This window comes from Mirounga leonina, unplaced genomic scaffold (genome assembly GCF_011800145.1).
Source record: "Mirounga leonina isolate KUSES-001 unplaced genomic scaffold, KU_Mleo_1.0 Mir_488, whole genome shotgun sequence".
Classification (NCBI taxonomy): Eukaryota; Metazoa; Chordata; class Mammalia; order Carnivora; family Phocidae; genus Mirounga; species Mirounga leonina.
In genome coordinates this window covers 1,325,557-1,342,856 of record NW_023270777.1, presented here as the reverse complement: position 1 = coordinate 1,342,856, position 17,300 = coordinate 1,325,557, and the positions used below count along the sequence as shown (strand labels likewise).

Genomic DNA, 17,300 nt, shown 5'->3' with positions numbered 1-17,300 from the left:
GGGAAGCTGCCCCTGCAGCGGCGGGCTCCCGAGGCCGTTTCACCGTATTCCCGGCGAGACGTGGCGGCGCGTCCCCTCCGCCGCAGTGGGATGGCTGTAAGCCTCGGGGCCGCGGCAGTGGCTCTCCCGCCTGGGAGCCCGTGCTTCCCTCGGCGCGCGGCCCGGGCGTGGGGGCTCCGCGCCGGCACCTGCCCGCTCGGCGGCCCTCGGCGCGCGGCCTTCGCCGCCGTTCTCCGCGAGGCTGGCGGCTGCTTGCTGCCGCTCCGGCCGCCTCGGGGAGGCACACGGCCTCCCGTCTGTGCGGAGGACGCAGCTCTCCGTCGGGCCGCCGACTTCTGGCGCAGAGCCGGGCTTCTGTCCGCGGGGGGGCGGGGGGCGCCGCAGCTCGTGGGCAGCCCGCCCCTCCGGGCCCACGCGGAGGAGAGGGCCCCTCCCCGGGCCCGCGGAGCCCTGGTCTCCGTTCGGAACCCCAGGGACGCGGCCTGTTCCGGGCGCGCGCTGCGGCCGCGGACGGGGCGACGGGCCGGGCGCGGCTCTGCGCGCTCAGGCCTCGGCGGGGCTGCGCCGCGGGGGCCGGGAATCGTGGCCCCGCTGTAGCTGCCGCCGCGCCGTGCTCTTCCGCAGAGACCGTCCGCGACTACGAGCACCAGTTCCACCTGCGGCTGGAGCAGGAGCGCGGCCAGTGGGCGCAGTACCGCGAGTCCGCCGAGCGGGAGATCGCCGACCTGCGGCGGCGGCTGTCCGAAGGCCAGGAGGAGGAGAACCTGGAAAACGAGATGAAAAAGGTACGAAGCCACGGACCCGTCCGCGGCCACCACCGCGCTCCGGTGGCGGACTCCGCCCCGGCCCCCGGCCCCCGTCCTCGACCGCACGTGGGTGCCCCGGGCGCCCCTCGCCTGGAGCGCACCGGGCCTGCTGGCGGGGTCCGCGGCTGCCTCCTTCCCGCGCGGGGGCGGGCGCCCCGACGCAGGGCTCTTGGCGCGCGGGAGCCTCGTCCCCCGGGGCGTCTGGCGCGCGCCCCCCGGAGCCGGACTCCGGCCTCCCTCCGTGTGCGGGCCCTGCGCCGGAAGGGCCGCACGGCCGCCGGGCGCTCGCGCAGGTGCCTGCGGACGCGGGCCTCGCCTCCGCCAACGTGGGCGCGGTCGTGCTCGGTGTAGGTCACGTATTGTGTAAAGCGGTGACCGGAACGTGACTCCCAGCGTCATTCCGAGGGGTCCTCCTCTGGTTCCGAGCCCTCAGCGCGTGCCCGGACTGCTGTTGTGCGTTCAGGAGGTTATTCGGTGGTTGTTTTTTTAAATAAAGATTTTATTTATTTATTTGACAGAGAGACACAGCGAGAGAGGGAACACAAGCAGGGGGAGTGGGAGAGGGAGAAGCAGGCTTCCCGCGGAGCAGGGAGCCCGATGCGGGGCTCGACCCCAGGACCCTGGGATCATGACCTGAGCTGAAGGCAGAGGCCCAACGACTGAGCCACCAGGCACCCCGATTTTATCTTTTTTTTAATTTAAAGATTTTATTTATTTATTTGACAGAGAGCGAGAGCAGGAACACAAGCAGGGGGAGTGGGAGAGGGAGAAGCAGGCTTCCTGCCAAGCAGGGAGCCCGATGTGGGGCTCGATCCCAGGACCCCGGGGCCATGACCTGAGCCGAAGGCAGACGCTTAACCACTGAGCCATCCAGGCGCCCGGTTATTTGGTTTTTATAATAACGGAAAAATCGTCTCAGAACCCAGCGCCCCAAATAGAGGCTGTAAACACCAAGAGTAGCTTTTTCCGTTCCGTCTTGTTCCAGGACGACGCTGTAATTCAGCATGTCCACGGGGAGCTGACGGCGTCTCGGTGACCGCTGGAGTCCCTCGCGTGACAGTGTGGCCCGCGGCAGGCCGCCGCCCCCACCCTCCCCGAGGAGGTGGAGGTGCTCGTGTTCGATGCTCTCCCTGGGAGCTCTGGCCCACGTCCCAGCAGGAGACCGTTGTCTTCATTCTTCCAATGCATTCACGTCCATGGTTTTCATAACCTGCCACTTGCCACTCCTAAAATTTATTTTCAAAATGAACTCTGTGTTTTAGAACGGTGTTTATTTACAGAAACACTGTGAATGAAGATAGGACAGAGTCCCGTATACCCCGCTCCTGGTTTCCCCTGTTACTAGTATCTGTTGTTAGTGTGGTACCTTTGTCACAACTAATAAACCAGTGTTGATTCGTTCTCATTAACTCAAGTCCATGCTTTGTATTCAGACGTCATTCATTTTTACCTAATGTCCCTTTTTTACTGTTCTAAGAGCTCTTGCACGAAACCACGTTCATGATGCTGTGGGTCTCCTTAGACTCCTCTCAACCGCGACAGTTTTTAAAATTTTCCTTGTTGTTGTTGTTTTGCTTTTTTCTAAATTTTTAAAAAGATTTAATTCCAGTATAGTTCACACACACTGTTACGCTAGTTTCAGGTGAACAAGATAGTGATTCAGCGCTTCCGTGCATCACCCACCGCTGCTCATCCCCACAGGTGCCCTCCTTAGTGAGTTTTCCTTTTTTAATGACCTTCATTTAAAAAAAATCATCTTTACAAGTTTTGTTTATAATGATATTCAACACTTGTGGGGTCACCATTACATCAGTAAATAGCTCAGTCTGTGTTAAATTCTTTGCTTCTTCCCTCCTTTTTTTTTCCTGCTGAGTTTTATCAGCAGGCCTCTGTAAGAATCCCAAATTAGTCTTGACTGAAGATATTTTAAGCTCATATGTCTTTTCCATACAGGACTTAGTTAAAAATAAAATAAATGGGCGCCTGGGTGGCTCAGTTGGTGAAGCGACTGCCTTCGGCTCAGGTCATGATCCTGGAGTCCCGGGATCGAGTCCCGCATCGGGCTCCCTGCTCAGCAGGGAGTCTGCTTCTCCCTCTGACCCTCCCCCCTCTCATGTGCTCTCTCTCATTCTCTCTCTCAAATAAATAAATAAAATCTTTAAAAAAAAAATAAAAATAAAAATAAATGATGAAGTGACTCTTTAAGGACTGGAAAACAAAGTGAGTCCCTCTTTTCTGAGAGACATGTTTTTTGGGAAAAATTTCCATGCACATTTGGGCATATATGATATTTTTCCTATTATGAACACCTAAGGATAAACTTGAGCTCTTTTAAATTTAGTGAATAAGGTTAATTTTCATTTTCCCTAGAAGAGTAAAAGCTAACTTTTTGATTCTACCTTTGTTACTGTGTATATATACACACACACACATACATATATACGTTATATTCACACATATTACACACACGTATACATACGTAATATGTGTTATGTGTATAGTGTATATATGTAATGAAAATCAAGTTTCTTACCAGTTTACTAATTTGTGGATATTATTTCCTTTTAATCCATGTTTTTGAGAATGAAAGATAGAAGACAGTATGATAGTTTTAGGGGTCATTCTTTGGGTTTGTCTCATTTAGATATCAAAAGTAAAATATTATGTAAATTACTCCTTAAAATAACTAAGATGGAAACTTTTATAGCAACATAATTTTCTAAAATTTTAGAAAATACATTGTTCTCTTCGTTTATGTTTAAAAACAAATCAGTCCTTTCATCCAACCATTTCACAAGAAATTATGGTTTCATGAATTTAGTAACTAGAATTATGAAAATGAAAGTATTATGTGTGTTTCCTTTTATATATATGGTCTTTTCCAGTTAATTGATTTAAAAAGCCAGATTTGTCATAGTGAATCCATTTTCCTACTTACTTCCAATTTCTAAGTAAAATATTGGGGAAAATTGTGATAATGACTTGAGATTCAGTCGTGCAGCATTTGAAAGTCAGATGTGGTTCAGTTTAATGAGCACTAATTCAGCACCTGGTAGGCTTATTCATTGTACTAACAGCGTATGTAAGTCAGCATTGCTTAGAAAAGTAGTGAACCAGTAAGTCGTAGCATTTAATTCTTTTTTTTAAATTTATTTTTATTATTATGTTAATCACCATACATTACATCATTAGTTTTAGATGTAGTGTTCCATGATTCATTGTTTGTGTACAACACCCAGTGCTCCATGCAGAACGTGCCCTCTTTAATACCCATCACCAGGCTAACCCATCCCCCCACCCCCTCCCCTCTGGAACCCTCAGTTTGTTTTACAGAGTCCATCGTCTCTCATGGTTCGTCTCCCCCTCCCATTCCCCCCCTTCATTCTTCCCCTCCTGCTATCATCTTCTTCTTCTTTTTTTTTTTTTTTTTAACATATATTGTATTATTTGTTTCAGAGGTACAGATCTGTGATTCAACAGTCTTGCACACTTCACAGCGCTCACTGTAGCACATAACCCTCCCCAATGTCTATCACCCAGCCACCCCATCCCTCCCACCCCCCACCACTTCAGCAACCCTCAGTTTGTTTCCTGAGATTAAGAATTCCTCATATCAGTGGGGTCATATGATACATGTCTTTCTCTGATTGACTTATTTTGCTCAGCATAATACCCTCCAGTTGCATCCACGTTGTTGCAAATGGCAAGATTTCATTCCTTTTGATGGCTGCTTAATATTCCATTTGTGTGTGTGTGTGTGTGTGTGTGTATATATATATATATATATATATATATACACACACCACATCTTCTTTATCCATTCATCTGTCGATGGACATTTTGGCTCTTTCCACAGTTTGGCCATTGTGGACTAATTCTTTTTAACCGTAGGCTCAAGAGGATGCTGAAAAGCTTCGGTCTGTTGTGATGCCCATGGAGAAGGAAATCGCGGCTCTGAAAGACAAACTGACAGAGGCTGAAGACAAGGTTAAAGAGCTGGAGGCCTCAAAGGTCGTGAGATGCTGTAGCCTGTTCCTTGAACCCGGGACCCTGACCTAATGCTATGAGCAAAGTTAGAGTCACTGAGGGGGTACAAACTGGAATTTAGACTGTGTGTCTTAAAAACCTTGCACTCTTTAAAAGGCAAAGAAGAAAATGCTTGAAGATGATTGTGTCCTTATGGATATTTTAAATAATCACAATAGTGATGTGCCTGCTGCTTTGTTAACAAAGTTAGTGCTCATGTCAAAATGACACCCGGTCTCATTCGTTTTCTTATCAAGGAACATAAGCTGTTGGAAGTTGGCTTTATCTCCTGACGCTAGTCCCAGAATTGATGTCTTAGAGCTGATGTAGTTACAGTGCAGCTGGACTTGTTGGCCATAAAGATACAACAGAGGAAATACAGAGGGAATGTTGAAAATGTTGATAATTAAGAGAAAGTAGGAAAGAAAGCAAAAAATAATAAAAAGGTAGTAAACAAAAGCACAGCATAGGAATGTAGAAAGGGGGAATGTGTCCATGATCCTAATAAATGTAAACTGATAATCACCTGCTAAAATAGTTGGGATTCTTGGGGCGCCTGGGTGGCTCAGTCGTTAAGCGTCTGCCTTCCGCTCAGGTCATGATCTCAGGGTCCTGGAATCGAGCCCTGCATCGGGCTCCCTGCTCGGCGGGAGGCCTGCTTCTCCCTCTCCACTCCCCCTGCTTGTGTTCCCTCTCTCGCTGTATCTCTCTCTGTCAAATAAATAAAAATCTTTAAAAAAAAAAAGAAAAAAAAATAGTTGGGATTCTTAAAAAATCTAAATTTATATTGTTTATAATAGACACACCTAAAATAAAACTATAAGATTGAAATAAAGGGATATTTAAAGATATGCCCTCCAAATTCTACCCAAAAGAAAGTTGATATAGTGATTGTAATATGAAACATTTAGGATGTAAGGGAAAAAGACTAGAGATAGAGGGACCCCATCTAAAAATTCATCAGTAGGATGTGACAGTTGCGATCGAATGTACCATATATACCTTGAAATTTGTGAACTAAAAGGGACAATTACAAGGGGAAATTAATGTGCACAGTTCTAGTAGGAGATTGAAACTGATTTTTTTTTTTAAGATTTTTTTAAAATTTATTTTGACAGAGAGACAGAGAGGGAACACAAGCAGGGGGAGTGGGAGAGGGAGAGGGAGAAGCAGGCCTCCCACAGAGCAGGGAGCCCGATGTGGGGCTCGATCCCAGGACCCTGGGATCATGACCTGAGCCGAAGGCAGATGCTTAACAATGGAGCCACCCAGGTGCCCCTGAAACTGATCTTTAACTGATAGTGTAAGCAGAGAAAAACGTTAGTGGGGATATAGGGGTTTTGAGCAATCTGATTAACAGTTTAGACGTTAACAGATCCATCGAGAGAGAGACTGCGTCTTCTGTGGTAGCAGAGCATAGGAATCAGGAGCTCAGCAGTTACTGGCTGGGGGACCTCGAGCAAATTACTTCATCTGACTGTGCTTTGCTTTTCTCAACTGTAAAATGGGGATAATCGTACCCTCCTCATAAGGCCACTACTGGATTTTGTAAGTCCACATGTATAAAGCATTTAAGATAGTGCATGGGATAAAGTAATTGTTAGTTTTAGGTACATTATGCTTTACATAGTGTCACAAAAGGAGGTGCCGAAAAATTTTGAAGAATTGTTATGTAAACTCAGATGTCTGACTACAGGTTTTTAAATTATTTATAGTAAAATGGTCGCTAAAATAAAATGGAAATTAAAAAAAAAACTCATGGAAAACGGAATTCTAAAATACTTAGAGTGATTTAAATGTTTTACTCAAGAATCCAGAAAGGCAAACAATAGTACAGACAATACAAATACAAGGAAATAATACACTTAAAAGCAGAAATAAGTGAAATAGAAAAGCCAAAGAAAAATTGAGAATGTCAATATAATGGGAAAAATGGGAAAACTAGTAAGATAGACAAACCTCCATTAAGACTAATCAGGAGGGGCACCTGGGTGGCTCAGTCAGTTAGATGTCCGACTCTTGATTTCCACACAGCAAGACAAGATGCAGGGACAGGGCATAAGCACTGGATGGAGACCGTGAAACGATGATTGTGTAGAAAAGCAAGAGAATGTACCAACATTGTTAGACCCAACAACAGTTCAAGAAAGTTGTTCCAACAAGATCAACATACAAAAATATATTCTCCAGTAATCTATCCAAGTAAAGAATGTAATGGGGAAAAAATCCCATTCATAATAGCAAAAACAAAACAACAAACAAAACCCCCCCAAACACAAAAAAACTAAAATCAGCTCTGTGTTGTGGAGTCGTAGATACCTGAGGATTTATCTAAATAAAAATGGTAAGATTGTTATGGAATACATTATGATGAAGGTCTGAGCTCATGTGTGTTCCTGAATGAGAAGATAATGTATTATAAAGCAGGTAGTATATCCCCAAATTAATCTGAGTTCAAAATTCCACTCTGAATACAATAGGGTTTAATAAGGAATTTGGAAGGAGGCAAGGTGGGGAGACTTGCCCCGCCTACCAGGTACTAAGACTTATAGTAAAGCTACTGTAATTAAGATGCTTTGTTACTGATTTGGGGACAGTGGACCAGTGGAACAGAATCAAGAGCCCAGAAACAGAGCTGGATGTGTGTGGGAATTTGATACAGGACAGCTGGCCTTGCCCATCAGTGGGAAAGGAACGGCTTGTTAAAACATAGCCATTTTAGGGTGGCTCAGTTGGTTGACTGTCCACCACTTGATCTCATCTCAGGTCTTGATCTCAGGATCATGAGTTCAAGCCCTGTGTCAGGCTCCATGCTGGGCGTGGAGCCTACTTCTAAAAAAATAAATAGCCTTTTAAAAATAGTTTTACGTTTTTTTTTAGAGCGAGACAGTGAGCGCGGGAGTTGGTGGGGAGGGGCAGAGGGAGAGAGGGAGAATCTCAAGCAGATCGCACACTGAGCAAGGAGCCTGATGTGGGGCTTAATCTAGGACCCTGAGATCATGACCTGAGCCAAAATCAAGAGTTAGGCGCCCATAAGTAGTTTTAAACATGGAATAAAGTGAAATCAGCTTTTTACCTCACACTTTTCAAAAATTAATTTCAATGAATTAAAAACCAGAGAGTGAAAAGTAAATCTTCAAAACTTTTAGATCTTAAAAAAAAAAAAAAAATATGTTATTTGGGGTACAAAAACATTTAAAAAATTTTTTTAATTTATTTTCGGGAGCATGAGCAAGCATGAACGCGAGTTGGAGGAGGAGCGGGGTGGGGGAAGAGGGACAAGTGGATTCCACACTGAGCCAGACACGGGGCTCGATCTCACAACCCTGAGATCATGACTGAGGTGAAACCAAGAGTCGGATGCCTAACCGACTGCACCACCCAGGCGCCCCAAAAACGTTTCTTTCTTTTTTTTAAAAGATTTTATTTATTTGACAGGGAGACAGCACAAGTAGGCAGAGTGGCAGGCAGAGGGGGAGGGAGAAGTAGGCTCCCGGCTGAGCAGGGAGTCCAGTGAGGGGCTCGATCCCGGGACCCCGGGATCATGACCTGAGCTGAAGGCAGATGCTTAACAACTGAGCCACCCAGGCGCCCCCATAAGACGTTTCTTAGAGACAAAAATACTGTGAAAGAGAAGTTTGACAGATTTGCCTACATTAGAATATAAACCTTCCTTATTAAAAGATGCTACAAAAGGTTGCACAGAGAAGTTGTGGGCTGTTAGGAGATATCTTTACCTCCTGTACCTGATGAACAATTAGTGTCCAAATTAGTAAGAGCTGCTTGGTCCGTAAGGGACGGATGGCCCAGAGGAGAAACCGTAAAGAATGTGAACAAGTGGTTCACCCAAGAGGAGACCAGAATCGTCACAGAACGTGACAAGATCCTCAGGCTCACGGGAAATCAGGGAAGTACGCTCCCCAGATTGCAAGTGTCCCCGTACAGATTTGTTGCATTTTCCCACTGTTTACAGCTTCAGCTGCCACTGTCAGGTTGGAGACTCAGTTGACAGTTTTGGGGTTCTTGGGGCCATCATCCTCTCCCTTTACTTTGTCCCGTGTTGATGCTGATACCCTGGACGTCCATAGAGGTAGCTTTCCGTGCTGGACCCCACCCTCTAGCTGTCACTTAGTTTCTTTCGTGGATGTCCCTAATTATTCATTGAGTCGGATATCTATGCTGAGAAGTAGCAGTAGATGGACTTACTGGTCGTGTGCCACCATTTTATGTCTGCCGTACGGACTCTCGCTATCGTCAGCTGAATCCCCACCCTCCGCGGTGGCTGGGACGCGCCTCGCAGCGGCCCGCACTGTGTCTGGTTGGCCCACAGCCTCCAGCGCATCCCATGGCAGCTTCCACAGTCCTTTCAGCCTGTGCCCACTACTGACATCTTGTGTTAACGGTCTAGGAGGAAAGACACCTGAAAACAGGTCAGAGGGCGTTTTCAAGTTGGAAGAAGTAGGAAGTTATAAGGCAGGAAAGTGAAATTAGACATAACCATCTGAAAAGCTGACATAAATAACCGGCCACAATTTAGGATGGGTAATATGTAAGACAGGGTAAAACAAGTGATTCTGTATCCACTCTCTGGCGCGAGATTGCATCTTATTTCGGTTATAACTATTTCAGATATTAGACTATCTTGTTAACAGTTGAATATTACAATTAAACAGAAGGCATTTTTTTTTTTAAGATTTTATTTATTTATTTGAGAGAGAGAGAATGAGAGACAGAGAGCACGAGAGGGAAGAGGGCAGAGGGAGAAGCAGACCCCCTGCTGAGCAGGGAGCCCGATGTGGGGCTCGATCCCAGGACCCCGGGATCATGACCTGAGCCGAAGGCAGTCGCTTAACCAACTGAGCTACCCAGGCGCCCAGAAGGCATTTTTAAAAAGATGTGATTTTATAAAACATTCCACACTTGCCTTCAAGCTAGTGTTTATTACAGTATGAGACTAGTTATTTTTCCCATCGTGACTGCCTCTTTTTTCCTTCCAGTATATGTGTCCATGAAAATGGGTCCTTTTTAAAAATTCAAAGCATTTAGAACCACCTGACCAGAAATCAAGGAGAAACACATTTACTAGAGTGTGGCACTACTTTTATCTTTAGGAATTAACTACTGTTTAAAACCCCCCACAACAACCTAGTGTTACTGAGAATGTGACAAAATGAACCCAAGTACGCGTTGCTCTGGGAATGCAAATTAGAGCTAGCTCTTTGGAAAGCGAGGTACAAAGCTGTTACATGTAATCGCCGTTGTGTATTTGCTCTGGCGATACGATTATGGATAATACCTACTATTCTATTACTTTCCTAGTTTTCTGTAGCAAGTATGTGTTTGTTCTGTAATTAAAAATTGTAAGTGTTAACTTCTAAAATTTTATGTAAAATGTAAACATAAACGTAAATTATTTTCAAGGCATCTAGAACTTACCAACATACCTGAAGAAGAAACTGTTACTTTAGTTTCATAGCATTGCATTTTGTTTCAGGTTAAGGAACTGAATCATTATCTGGAAGCTGAGAAATCTTGCAGGACTGACCTGGAGATGTACGTGGCTGTTCTGAATACTCAGAAATCCGTTTTACAGGAAGATGCCGAGAAACTGCGGAAGGAATTGCATGAAGGTATATACAGATTCTGTATATTCTTAGTCTCAGTCTCTAAGTAGAATTGATGCCGATTAAAAGCAATAACAAATCCTAGACTCCAACATGTTAGTGATTCACTTTAAGCTTTGCAGTTGGTTCGAATGTTCTCCTTGAAGGGCTGGAGCCGGGAGGTTTCTCCTAAAGGTACGTGGATTGTTAACAGCTCCTCTTTCCTCAAGGACTCCAGGAATAACTTCACAAGGCATGAGCGGTGGACAGAAAGACAAGAGGGCTGGGAAGTTCTGCTTAAACTGCTTTTGCCCCCAAGATTCATTTTGATGGAGGGAGATTAGCAAGAGCGAAATGGGACAGAGGGCAGATCGTATATTCTGGCAGCCTCAAGTGGCATCCCTGTTCGTAAGGGACAGTTTTGATTTCACTAGCCTGGTAGCAGAGTTCTACAGAAATTGACTCCATTTTCCCCAGCCTGGGGGAGAAGGCTTATCTTTTCCCCATTAAAATAAAGATAGTGGTGTTTTTTTTTTTTTTTTTTTTTTTTAAGATTTTGGTTGTCAGCGTGAGTGCATAAGCAGGGGGAGTGGCAGAGGGAGAGGGAGAAGTAGACGCCCTGCTGAGCAGGGAGCCCGATGCGGGACTCGATCCCAGGACCCCGGGACCATGACCTGAGTCGAAGGCAGATGCTTCACCGGCTGAGCCACCCAGGCGCCCCTTACCTGGGGTTCCTAACCTTGTTGTGTCATGGACTCCTTTGGCAGTCCTGTGAAAACCTCTTAAGGATACTGTTTTTCATTCCTAAAATACAAAAGAAGGCACTTATATTATGAAACAGTAATGAAAATATAAATAACTGCCATCTTACGATGCAGTAACAAATGTGCTATTTTCTTAATGCATTAAATGCGAAGGTTTGGGGGCGGATCTGGTGGAGGCTGTGGTCCAGAAGCGGTGCCGAGCCTCAGGGCTGTGCCCGGGCACCTGCCGCCACTGTGCATGGGTACGGCCTCTGTTGGCCACCGGGTCGCAGGTGCTGTCCTTCTTCCTGGGCTGGGTTGCCCACATTGTGGGTAATTAAAGGAAATGATAAATTTCAGTGAGAGCTTAGTAAACACATGGACCAACATTTCCTCATCTGAACGCACGGACGCCTTGAGACCTTGTACGTGTTGTGGGTTATACTAGGAATATTTGCACAGGGGGGGTTTAGGACTGGGGTGAGAGAGTCCTACAGCAAATACTTTTTATGTATACCAAGGGCCGTGGGAAATAGAGCTCTTCCCTCAGTAATTTAGGCTTGCATATTAGTTTTTTCCCCCAAATAGTCAAAGCTGAAATTCTATAAGCCTACAGAATCATTTCGTAAAACATTAGGAAAATCACCCAAGGTTTGAGCAGGTCTTTGGTTTTCAGGAAGCGCTTTTTGGAGGTAGTGCTGCCTACACTCCCCCACTCTGAGATTGTCCAAAAGAAATAGGAATTTCCGTTTAAACGACGTGCCCCAGCCCTTCCAGAAATAGTGTGAGACTACCAGGCCTTCCTAACCTATCTGGAGAAGTATCTGAGAAGTCTCATTAAATGAGTAAGGGCATAATTTCCATCCTGAAACACTCACACCAAAACTAGTACTTAAAGGAAGAGAAGGTCCAACTTGAGCAGCCGTGTAACTTACAGCCTGAATCGGGAGAATTAGCCAAGTTAGCGCCTCTCCCGGGAGCCTGCTCGCAAGTGCGCTAGGAGGCGGCCGTGCGCAGGTGGGCTTCTTGAAAGCAGTTGTGAAGGGGGCTTTGACCGACAGGTGACCATTTGTCAGGTGGCCAGAGATGAGCCTGATGTTCAAGGCCATTTGCATGTGGTGCAACAAGGTCAAGGAGTGGAAGAAACTCGTTCAGCAAAGTTAGGATGCAAAGGGCAGGGGGGCAAATGCGAGCCAGATTGTGGTCACCGTGGGCTGAGGGTTTGGGATTTTATCAGATGGGCAAGAAGGAGCTTCTGAAAGGCTTTTCACATGTTTTTCTTTCGGGCTCCCTGCTCAGTGTGGAGCCTGCTTCTCCCTCTGCCTCTGCCTCAATCGCTCTGTCTCTCATGAATAAATAAATAAATCTTAAAAAAAAAAGTAAAATGTTTTTCTTAAATAACAGCTTTATGGAGATGTAATTCACATGCCATGAAGCTCACTCTTCTAAAGTCTACTAGACTCACAGAGCTGTGCACCATTATCAGTCTGATTTCCACAACAGTTTTGCTGCAAAAAGAAGTTCTGTCCTCATTACTAGTCACTTCCTTTTCTCCCCTTCCTCCCAGCCCCTGGCAGCCCTGGTCTCCTTCCTGTCTGTGCAGATTTGCCCGTTCTGGACTCCGTGTAGATGGCGTTTTACAACATGTGGCCTCATGTTTGGCTTTTCTGAAGGGGTTTCATCTTGAGGATGGTCATCTAAGTTTTGCACTCACGAAGTTCAGTTTGACAGCGGTGTGGAGGGCAGGCCAGCGAGCGGAGACAAACGGCAGGAAGCGTACCGGTTGTGGGGGTCACGAGAGCTGGTCTGAGGCCGGCGGAGGAAAGCGCTGTGTCCCCCAGCACAGGGCAGCTGCTGGGCGCCTGTCGCAGGGGCTTCGGGTGGGCGAGGCACGTCAGCGCGTGGGTGTCTTCTGGTTTCTGGCTTGAGTGACTGGTTCGTCAGTACAAGACGGCCGAGTGGGGCAGTGTCGGCAGTACCCGCCGATACAGAGAGCCTTTGACCTGTCCTGAGACGTCAGAAGTGCGCGGGGTGGGAGGGACTCCTGGGTCACAGATTTGTCAGGAGGTATTTGAAGGCACTGAGTCATGGTCACGGCACCTGTGGCATTTAGAGCAGTAGCTCCCAAGGGTCTTCCCGGAACTTCCCTTGTTCTGTGCGTGGCACTGCCGGGAGGACTTCCTGGTCAGAGGCGTCGGGGGAATACTGCATTCTGTATCCTCCTCCGGGAGAACGCGGGCATACGTCAGGTGCTGAGCTCGAAGTCCCGCAGGGGAGGGTCCTGTGAAGATGCACTTAGGCAGGGTCTCCAGCGCTCACGGAGCACAGAAATCCTTTGCTCACGTGTCGCTGCTCCTGGGAGCCTCTGCGTGGGGAGAGGTGTGAGGACAGCTGCCGTGTGTCTGGCAGCAGGCCGCCCCTCGGTGCTTGCCTGGGGGGCGCCAGACGGGCGGGCCGTCGGCCAGACCTGGTCGGGGCCCCGGTCACGGGAGTGCCTACCGCCAGGATGCGCCGGTTCTGACTGGGGCTCCTCCACAGTGTGCCATCTCCTGGAGCAAGAGCGACAGCAGCACAACCAGCTGAAGCACACGTGGCAGAAGGCCAATGACCAGTTTCTGGAGTCTCAGCGTCTGCTCATGAGGGACATGCAGCGCATGGAGATGGTGCTCACGTCGGAACAGCTGCGGCAGGTGGAAGAGCTGAAGAAGAGAGACCAGGTGAGCGGCGGCTCCGGGCATGTGCTCGCTCTGCGGCGCCCACGCAGGCTTGGCTCGGAGGCAGCGGACGCTCGCGCGCTTTCAAAACGCGGGACAGCTGCCTCGGAGGGGTTTTGCTTTTCACCTTTCAGAGATGGCCTTGTCTGGGGGAGAAGGGCTGATTTAGCAGTGCTCCTCTCTGGAGACTGCAGGACGCAGCAGTGCGTATTTCTGAGAAAATCTTTCTCCACGGCTCTGTCGGTTCTCCCAGGGCTCCGGGATCCTGTTTGTCCGGGTCACGTCTTCTGTGACGTTGCTCTGAAAGCCTCACTGGACGGTGACGGTGGGGGGGGCGGGGGGGGCTGAGTGATCCCAAAGGACAGGAGTCCAGAGGGCTGCTCACCCGAGATCCTGTTTTCTCCTTCCCTTTTAAAAAGCTATCTGAATTACATGAGTAATACACAAATACCTCTCAGGTTAAAAATACAACAATACATACGAGTGATAAAGGAGAATCTCCCCAGCCACCTCCCTTCCAGAAGTGAGCACTTCTGTCCTCAGAAGTCTTCCTGTGCGGGGCGGTCCTCCTGGGCATTTGTCTGCGTTCGGAAGTGGGTGTTCGGGTTGGTTCAGAGGCGGCACAGGGAACATATTCTGTAACCTCTGCCCCAGAGAGCTGTCACTCTCGCTCACTGCCGGGGTGGACACACCGTGAGGGACTCGATCCCTGCCCCTGTCCCGGCGCCCAGACGGCTTCCCGTTCTGTGTTCTCCATTTCAAACGGTGGCGTGGCTCCTCTCCTGCACCGTGTTGTGCGTGGGTGCAAAGATCTCCCCAGGAGAGCTATGTAGAAGCTCTTCTAGGTACTGTGCAGATTGTTTAGATTGCCTTGTATGACTTAAGAAGTTTCATCCTTTTTAAAATTTCTGTCTTTAATTGTGGCTCATTCCTCTTCTGTGTAGACACAGCCAACTTAAGGGTCGAAACAGTCTAGATGCTGGAAGTGGTCACTTAGGGCCTGTATTAACATGGACTGAGGTTTTTCTATGCGGGCTTTCCGCGGTGTGCCCAGGCTTTACCTGTAAAGCTCTGTGTCATGCAGTTCCCAGAGCAAACAGACACCGCAGCGCCCCAGGTGCAGTGCGGACTGTTGGCAGATCCCAGGTTCGAAGCCCGTGCCCTCGAGTTCCCGTGTGCCTGCCCTGTTCTCAGCCACAGCAGGATACTTGGGGTCCCCCGTGCGCCTGCCCTCCCTGGAGCCCTTGCTCACCCCTCACCCGGTTGGCAGACTCCCCGCGCTGATCCTTCCAGATCCAGCAGGTGCTGCTTCTGTGGGCCTGTTTCCAGCTGCCTCCGCAGAGAGCGTGATGTTGCTCCCGAAGAAGCTTGTGTCCCCCCCCCCCCCCCCCCCCCGCCCGTGAGTTGCCGAGGCCATGTCCCCGCCCGCGAGGCCGTTCTGGGGAGCACCGAGGTGCCTGCTCATCTGTGTCGTGCAGACTGTTACATTAACTTCAGCCATTCGTTTTGTTCTGCGTGAATTTGTACCTCTTTCTAATGGCCGCGCCCTGCCTGCGCTCTGTAGTTGTCTGACGGGACGGCCGCGTAAACGCTCTCGGATCCCTTGACGTGAGGGTGTGTTTTGTGTTGCTTTCTCATAGCGCGCTCTTCTTGGAAGCGGCTTCCTGATTTCTCCTCTATGACGGGCTTCGTACTTGGTGCCTGTGGTGGTGAAACCTTTTGTCAGGACCAGACATCCAGACAGTGACTACAAAGCGAGTAAACTTCAGGGCCCGGTGTTCTCATAAAGCTTCGTTCTCTTTTATCTGTTTTGAGCGGCTGAAGAACTATGAGTGGTGAAGTGTAGATCACCCGGGTGACGTATGTATGTATTTTCTTTAACTTTTAGGAGGAAGACGAACAACAGAGATTTCACAAGAGGAAGGACCACGACGGAACAGAGGTTGAGGAGGAGGCAAAAGCCGCGGCTGTGTGTGCTTTCACGCACGAGGAGTCTCCGGCCCAGCTGTTGAATGAAGAGGTAGGGTGAGTCTGTCGTTAGGGCCCGTGTCCACGGCGTGGCCGTGTGCGTGCGGGAGCGCAGAGCTAGAGCGACCGTATTCTGTCCTGCCACGTCGGCGGGCTCACAGCCAGGGCTCCGGAAACATGGGGTCCTCTTACCATCGCTCAGCCACGTACAGGCTCTTTTTCCAGTGGTTCTCAAAGTAGGGCAGTAGAAGCGAACTTAAAGGACACCTGCAAAATCTCTGCGGGGATGAATAGTAAATGTTGCCAGTACTTTGGCTTTTACTTTAAATGATGAGCTCAGGGGCGCCTGGGTGGCTCAGTTGGTTAAGCGGCTGCCTTCGGCTCAGGTCATGATCCTGGAGTCCCTGGATCGAGTCCCGCATCGGGCAGCCTGCTCGGCAGGGCGTCTGCTTCTCCCTCTGAGCCTCCCCCCTCTCATGCTCTCTCTCTCTCATTCTCTCTCTCTCAAATAAATAAATAAAATCTTTAAAAAAAATAAATAAATAAAAGATGAGCTCAAGTCCTCAAGCCCCGAACCCCCCACAGCACATGCTTGCATATCAGCGGATCTGAGGCCGTGGGCTGTGAGGACTCAGGTGGAGTGGGGAGCCTCGGACGTGGAGAGTGGTGTTCCAGTGGCCTCGGGGCCTCTCGCCCCCCCCCACCCACGGAAGCAGGGGCCTCCCCGTCGGGTGTCCTGTCTGCAGCCTCTTGGCCACCTGCACCCTAGCATTACTGTCCCCTTCCCTGGTGGCAAGTGCAGCTGCAGCCAGGCCGCTCCCCTCCTCAGAGACCACACGGGCTCCCGTGACGGGCACGACGAGGTTCCACTTCCTGCTTCACACCGTTCCGGCCGCCGTTGCCATCCTGTCGTGCTTGCACGCTGGCTCCTTCTTCCGCCGTGCCGCCTCCCCTGCCCGCTCATCTTCAGGACGCAGGCTGACTGTTGCCCCTTCGGGATAGGAATGAAGGCCTCTGGCCTTCGAGCCCAGCGTGGCACCGAAGGGCCTTCACCGCTGGGTGACCCTCCGTGCCTCCCACACCCCCACGTCTTCACAGCCAGACCCGTCTCCGTGCCGGCCGAGCTCTCGCGCCTCGCGCCCACTGCCCCCAGCCCCATCTCCGTCCCCTGGCCGGATCGGATCAGGTCTGTTGCCACTTTCAGGGGTACCGTGTATCTGTGTAGTTGGCATGTGTATGCTCAGCCCTGTGCAGTCTGCTTCCTGGTGGCTTATATTTCCATGTTTACGGATTGTTGGACGTGAAAGTTTTAAAAACATCCTAGCGGATGCTGAAAAGGATGACGTAATTGTTTTTCTACATTCTTTGTTTTGGGTCGTACACTGAGAACCACTTGGCCTGATTCTGCTGTGTATTTTTTTAATGGTCAGACTCTCAGGA

General features: G+C 49.0%; 1 protein-coding gene across 2 annotated transcripts in view; it reads left to right on the top strand.

The window, feature by feature from the left end:
- RABEP1 (rabaptin, RAB GTPase binding effector protein 1) overlaps window positions 1-17,300 on the top strand; it is a 101,914-nt gene that overhangs the window by 62,548 nt on the left and 22,066 nt on the right. For both annotated transcript variants that reach the window (XM_034989360.1, XM_034989359.1), the window contains exons 4-8: window positions 625-785; window positions 4,698-4,817; window positions 10,327-10,462; window positions 13,717-13,895; window positions 15,781-15,912. In XM_034989360.1, the coding sequence (XP_034845251.1) occupies window positions 625-785; window positions 4,698-4,817; window positions 10,327-10,462; window positions 13,717-13,895; window positions 15,781-15,912 (728 nt within the window). The remainder of the gene's footprint in view (window positions 1-624; window positions 786-4,697; window positions 4,818-10,326; window positions 10,463-13,716; window positions 13,896-15,780; window positions 15,913-17,300) is intronic.